The sequence below is a fragment of the Triticum urartu genome, chromosome 1, assembly GCF_003073215.2.
Source record: "Triticum urartu cultivar G1812 chromosome 1, Tu2.1, whole genome shotgun sequence".
In the NCBI taxonomy this organism is placed as follows: Eukaryota; Viridiplantae; Streptophyta; class Magnoliopsida; order Poales; family Poaceae; genus Triticum; species Triticum urartu.
The window spans coordinates 26196532-26204047 of NC_053022.1; the positions used below are offsets into that span (position 1 = coordinate 26196532).

Sequence of the window (7516 nt, forward strand, 5' to 3'; positions counted from 1 at the left end):
TGGCGCAGTGGAGACTCGGCGCCTGATGTGTGGCGAGGGACTCGCGCAGGAGGGTGACGTTATCAGGCGTCATGATGGCGTCGATGGCAGAGAGGCCGGGCAAGGTGGTGCAGCAGTACAACACTGAAGATGGATTGGTGGCAGGTGGCTGCGGCGCCCTCATACCCGGCAGGCATCCTACTCGAGGAGTGCGCCGGACTAGTAGGTGCCCCATACCCGGCAGGCGTTCTGGTTGGGACCTCAGGTCTTAGATGTTTAGGTCTGGCTGCGATGTCTGTTTGGTATTAGGCCCAGACTATCAACGCCCCTTCATTAATTGGATAGAAGTAGCGACAGTTGTTCCTTAGATGGTGGCTTTAGTCTTACTGTTGTATGATTTTGTAAGGTCTTATGAGAACAATTAATAAAGTGGCCGTATGCATCATCTAGATGCAGAGGCCGGGGTCCTCCTCCTTTTCTAAAGAAAAGAAAACGTATCAGTATTCCAATCCAACGGGGTCCTAACAGAGCCGCTACTTAATATTACCTCAGTACAAAAAAAAGTTGTCTTAGAATTGTTGATGTATCTAGACATGTTTTAATGTTAGATACAGTCATATTTGTAGACAAATCTAAAATAATTTTTTCAGAACCGGGAAATATATTATAAATAAAATAAAGCAAAACCAGAAGCTCAAATAGGGATTTCAACCGATCCACTTCGTCCGGTCCCCGAAACCCTAGGCGCTTAATCAATGGGCCGCAAAGACTCGTCCGCCGTCGCCAGGTCGGAAGCGCGTCCACCGGTGTCCAAGATTCTAGCTTCCATGAACGCGCCGGCGGCTTCCAGATCCAGGCCTTCACGACCCAGGTCCTCCAAGGCCGCCGCCGCCGTGTCAGCGTATGCTCATATCGACCTCCCTCCGTCAGACGACGAGGAAGAGGAAGAGGAGAAGGAAGGGGGGGAGGTCGCCTCGAAGCCCAGGGCTGCCCGCTCCGCCGTCGACCTCAAGGCCATCGGGCCGTCGGACAAAAGCTCTAAAAAGAAGGACAGGCGTGACGCTATGGTGGCCGCGGCCGCCGATGCCGCCAGGCGAGAGGCTCTTCGGGATGACCGTGACGCCTTCTCCGTCGTCATGGGCGCGCGTCTTCACGGATCCGACGACGCCGACGGCAATATCAGGGACATCGTTGTCGACAACTTCTCGGTGTCCACGTGCGGGAAGGAGCTGCTCAAGAGCGCCTCCCTCCGGATCTCTCACGGCCGACGATACGGCCTCGTGGGGCCCAACGGCATGGGCAAATCGACCTTGCTGAAGCTGCTGGCTTGGCGGCAGTTGCCGTTGCCCAAGAGCATCGATGTCCTGCTTGTGGAGCAGGAGATCGCTGGCGATGACTGTCCGGCGATCGAGGCTGTGGTTGCCGCCGATGAAGAGCTCGCCGCCCTCCAAGCCGAGCAGGCGAGACTTGAGGCCTCAGAAGATCTTGATGGCGACAACGAGGGGAAGCTTACCGAGGTGTACGAGAGGCTCAATCTCTGCGGCTCGGACGCCGCCAGGGCACGTGCATCCAAGATCCTGGCGGGGCTAGGGTTCGACCAGGCTATGCAGGGCAGGCCCACCAAGTCGTTCAGCGGGGGCTGGAGGATGCGCATCTCGCTCGCCCGCGCGCTCTTCATGCAGCCAACGCTGCTGCTGCTCGATGAGCCTACCAACCATCTGGACCTCCGAGCTGTGCTCTGGTTGGAGCAGTACCTGTGCTCGCAGTGGAAGAAGACACTGATCGTCGTGTCCCATGACCGGGACTTCCTGAACACCGTGTGCAACGACATAGTACATTTGCACGACAAGAGCCTGCACCTCTACCGTGGCAACTTTGACGATTTTGAGAGTGGGTATGAGCAGAGGAGGAAGGAGGTGAACAGGAAGGCCGAGGTGTATGACAAGCAGATGAAAGCTGCAAGGAAGACTGGCAGCAAGGCAGCGCAAGACAAGGTGAAAGGCCAAGCGCTGTCAAAGGCTCATAAGGAAGTTGCCAAGAACACGGGGAAGGCTGCTGCTGCTGCTGCCCGCAATGACGGCGTGAAGCCGGTGGATCTGCCTCACAGGTGGCTTGACTACAATGTCGAGTTCCACTTCCCAGAGCCCACGTTGCTAACGCCGCCGCTCCTTCAGCTCATTGATGTGGGGTTCAGCTACCATGGCCTGCCAGACTTCAAGCTGTCAAGTGTTGATGTTGGCATTGATATGGGAACACGTGTTGCAATTGTCGGGCCCAATGGAGCAGGCAAGTCTACTCTTCTCAATTTACTTGCTGCTGATCTCGTCCCAACTGAAGGAGACGCCAGAAGGAGCCAAAAGCTGAGGATTGGGCGTTACTCACAGCATTTTGTCGACTTGTTGACCATGGAGGAAACTGCGGTTCAGTACTTGCTTAGGCTCCACCCTGACCAGGAGGGCATGAGCAAGGCGGAGGCTGTCCGGGCAAAGCTTGGAAAGTTTGGCTTGCCGGGGCACAGCCATCTTACTCCCATTGCTAAGTTATCCGGTGGTCAGAAGGCTCGTGTTGTCTTCACTTCAATATCAATGTCGCGCCCTCACATTCTCTTGCTGGATGAGCCAACAAATCACCTCGACATGCAAAGTATCGACGCCTTGGCAGATGCTCTAGATAAATTTAAAGGAGGCGTGGTCTTGGTTAGCCATGACTCGCGCTTGATATCGCGAGTTTGCCAAGATGAGCAGAGGAGCCAGATCTGGGTTGTGCAAGATGGCACTGTATCAAAGTATGATGCCACGTTTGAGGATTACAAGGATGAATTGACGGAAGAAATAAGACAGGAAGCTTTTAGCTCCTCAGCAAATCAGAAATCAACCTGCAGTGCCTGCGTATGTCTCATGCCGGTCAGTCTCATGTGGAGCGAGTGCGGGGGCTACGGTTCGGATCCGCTGCTGGTTCGCCCCACCACGTTCCGGCAGCCATCAAACAACATTGCGTTGCACGCTGCCTCGCCACTCTGTCTGTGACACCCAAGTTGCCGCCTGACGTGACTTCGAGGAAGTCCATGTCCCTCGAGCTGGGTTCCTGCCTTTCCTCGGGTTATCTGTTGGTTTTAGGTCAATTTGGTGCTGGTATTTGTGGGTCGCTGTGGCACCGTTGTTTTGTAAGTTATATTATTATTATTAATCATAAAAATTCTGAGGGAAACTGAAATCTTGTTGTTTTATTTTTCACGAATAAACAAATTCCTTATCATTTCATTAGTAGGGAGAATAGAGTTACAAACGCTAGCTAGCGATAGGCCACGAACAAGATGTGTGGCTAGGCTAGCGAGAGCATAAGCACAAGTAAAGATTCATGGTGGGTCAAAAATGAAAACTCGGAAGAGAAATGTCTAACAGCTCCCGGGTGCCCCTACACTCTCAAGAACAGTAAATTCATATAAAATTGAAAAAAAATTTAAAAAAATCTGAAACTTTCAGGGATTAAAGATTATCAAAGGTTTGATGATCCTGCAATGTTTCAGCAACAAATAACCTTCGTGGAGCCCTCACCAAAAAAACAAAATCACTGCTCAAAAATGTACATAAACTTTGAACAATGATTTGTTTTTTTTATTTGATTACTCTCCGAATGTTATTTTTAGCTAAAACTTTGCAATATCATCAAAAGGAGTGCTCTCCGAATGTTATTTGAGTGCTCCCCTTATGTTATTTGAGTGCCCGCCTATGCTTCCAGAGGGACACGCGACGATGATCCCAAGGGACACGGCTCCTTTGTGCAGCGAAGCCAAGGCGGTCTCACCAGAAGAATGCCACCAGTTGAAGGACTCGTCATTGCACGACATCTTAGGGGTGAGCCACAGTGCAGAGTAGACGTCATGCCACACCATTCGGGAGAAGGGGCAACCGATCAGGATGTGTTGCATGGATTATGTCACCTGGTCGCAGATCACAAAGGTGGGGCTGTGAGGTAGACGAGTATTTGACAAAAAACTACCACATTAGGGGTATCCGTCCCACAGAACTACCACTTTCAAAAGAGTGACTAATAACTACCGAAAATGTCAAATTTTGTGCCAAAAAACTACCAAGTCGTGTTGATCGTCCATTTAGCCGTTTTAACCGCTTAACTGACAGGGATGGCCCACATGGCAGGCCGACGGCCGCCCTAACCGCTAACGGACGCCCGCTCACGGCCGTTAGTGGCCCGGCTCGGTCGGAACCAGCCAGGGGCTAGGTCAAAACGATCGACCGGCCAGCCGACCGACCGAACCACATCTCTCTCCCCGAGCTCTCTCCTCTGTATCCCTAGGCGTCAGTGGTAATGGCGGCGGTGGATCCAAACCCCGACGGCGATTTGTTCGGCGGCCAACCTCCTGACGTAGTTGGGGGCCGCGTCGACCTTTCGGAGGTCGATACGATGTGGCTAGGCAGCTCTAGCTTTGCGGCGCAACAGCCTGAATCTGGAGTTGGCGGCGGCGGCGGCTCGACCACCGACGAGCCATCCCAGGAGTTGGTGGCGGCTCCACCACCGACGACGACAAGAAGTGCACCTCGTGGCCGGCGCAAGCTTCCTCGTGCGGGAGGCGGCAGGTACAACATATCTTCTTCTTTTTCAGTTTTATTGATAGGATGTATTTTAGGTCAATTTCCCCCAATGTATGATAACAAAGTAATTGCAAATTGTTAGAAACTTTAGCAGTGTGTATTCTTTATAATAATTCATTCCATTTTTGTCCAGTATTGATGACCCAAAATGGGGAATTTGGTTCCATTTAGATGGCAGAGATTCTGTTGTTAGAAACATGTACCAGTCAGACATATCATTTGGGACTCTGATATCTCTTATTAGGAGTGAGGGTTGCTGCTCTGATGATTATATGTACTATGTTAGTGATGCTCATAAAGGGATAGAAGGCTTAGAGAAAATATCTTCTGAAGATGATGTGCAGCAGATGTTGCTCCACTCTCTAAATGAAAAGAGTGTGAACATAAGAGTTGTGAGAGCAAATGAGCTGTGTAATGCAGATGAAAACAGAGATTATTATTTTGTTGATCATTGCATTAACACCCAACAAAGTTGCACTAAGTTGGTGGATACAAGCATGGACAGAAAGGAAGAGCTTAAGAAAAGTATTCTTCAGAGAGAAGCTGACCTCAATCATTTTGAAGGTGACACTGATGTATCAGAATTTCTGTCTGATTCAGATGGCAACAGTGTGGAACTGCAAGCAGTTTCTTCATCTGATGATGAGGATAGACCAATGGCACAGAAACTAAAGCCAGTGAGAAATCCTGGTCCAACAATTAGATCACACAATGAGGCTGAGAAAATGGAAAAACCAGATTGGTTGCCTGAAGCTGATGAAAAATGTTTTCCTGGTGATTATGGCATTAGTGATGAAGAAGATGAGCCTGAAGGATCCTATAAACTACCAAGTGGTAGGAAGAGAAGGAATATGAAGTTGAAGGAAAGGGTATGGTTCAATCCCAAACTACCAAACCCAGAAGAACAGTTTTGTAAGGGATTGTGCTTCACCGGTGTTTATGAGTACAGAGATGCACTTAGGGATTTTCACATTAGGACATTGAGGAACTTTCAATACCACAGAAATGCCCCAGATAGGATTATTGTTTGGTGCTTAGAGAGAGCACAAGGATGTGATTTTTATATCACTGCCTCTAAAATAGCTCATGAGAAAACTTTCTGCATCAAGAAGTGTGATATTGTGCACACTTGTGGAGCATGTGTAGAGTCCACAAAGGTTACTACTAAGTGGTTGTCCAGATTAGTACAGGAAGCATTGAGAGAAGACATTAGATCTCCTGTGGATGCATTAATTAAAAAGACAAAGACCAAGTTTTCAGTGGATGTGTCAAGGAGTGTGGCATATAGGGCAAGGAGGAAGGCTGTTAATGTGGTGCAAGGTGATCACAAGCAGCAGTATTTGAGGTTAAGAGATTATCTTCAAGCTGTTCTTGATACAAACCCTGGGAGCAGGTGTATAGTGACAACATTTGAAGATCCAGAAAACCCAGCACCTACTCCTAGATTCAAGTATCTTTTCTACTGTTTAGCGGCTTCAAAGGAAGGTTTCCTTACTGGTTGCAGACCATTTATAGGTATTTTTTGAAGATTTAACTGTTATTAATTAGTGGTTTCCTAGTAGTTCTATGTTGTAGCTAATTTGTCACTTAATCCAGGTCTTGATGGATGCTTCATCAAGTTAACCACTGGACAACAAATACTTGCAGCCACAGGAAGGGATGGCAACAACAACATCTACCCCATAGCTTTTGGTGTGGTTGACAAGGAAGATGGAGAGAGTTGGACTTGGTTTTTAACTCAGTTGAGATGTTGCATTGGTAGTGGCAACAAGTTTGGAACATACACCATCGTATCTGACAGGCAAAAGGTTAGTGTCTTATGCACAAATATGTTTGATCAATGTGGTTTTAGTACCTATTGGAATTATTTAAGTTTGATCAACTAATTTGTTAATGCACAGGGCTTGCTTAAGGCAATAAATGAGGTATTCCCTGATTCACCTCAAAGGTACTGTCTTAGGCACATATATGCAAATTTCCAAGCAGCTAGATTTAGGGGGCAGGAACTAAAGAAATGTGTGGACCAGGCTAGCTACTCTTACACAAAACATGGTCATGAATTAGGGATGGCAGATTTGAAAGCACAGTGTGAGGATGCTTGGAAATGGCTAAAAAAGATTGATGCTTCTGCTTGGGCTAGGTTTGCTATGGATCATACATGCAAAACAGATCTAGTGGTGAACAACCTGAGTGAAGTGTTCAACAAGATGATACTGGATGTTAGGGCTAAGCCTATAAGGACAATGTTTGAAGGGATTAGGACCAAGCAGATGATCAAGAGGCAGCAGACCAGAGAGAAGTTACAGATTAGCAGGTGGACAATCACACCCAACTATGTAGAGATTTTAGAAGAGAACAAGAAATATGCCAAGTATTGCCAGGCTGATAGAGCAGGTGAAACAATATGGCAAGTTACCAGCAAAGAAAAACAATATTCTATTGACATGGAAAAATATACCTGTGATTGCAAGAGATGGAACATGTCAGGAGTACCTTGCAGTCATGCCATATCTGCAATGACAAAGCAAAAACTGCATCCTGAGGACTATGTTAGTGGATTTTTCAAGAAGACATTATATTTTGAGACATACAAAGAAATTATATACCCTGTCCCTGGTCCAGATTGCTGGCCTCAAACAAACACACCAGACATTGAGCCTCCTGTTTTTAAAGAAAAGGCAGGGAAAAAACAAACTGCAAGGAGGAAAGGGAAGTTTGAAGTTCCAGGTCCAAGAGATAGTAGTAGGATGGGGACTATAACATGAGGTAACTATGGGCTAGAAGGACACAAGTATACAAGTTGCCAGAAGGCTCTGAGGCCTAAGCTTCAGATGAGGAAAAACAAACATCAGGTAATTACATGTCTTACAAGTTTGCTTTTTTCCATGGTATTTACCTCACTAAATGTGTCCTGGTTCTTGAATGCA

General features: G+C 47.7%; 1 protein-coding gene across 1 annotated transcript; it reads left to right on the forward strand.

The window, feature by feature from the left end:
* Positions 1 to 734: 734 nt before the first annotated feature.
* Positions 735 to 3005, forward strand: LOC125532626 (ABC transporter F family member 4-like). The gene has a single exon (XM_048696620.1). It carries the CDS (start codon positions 735 to 737, stop codon positions 3003 to 3005), a length of 2271 nt encoding a protein of 756 aa, XP_048552577.1.
* The last annotated feature ends 4511 nt before the right edge of the window (positions 3006 to 7516 follow it).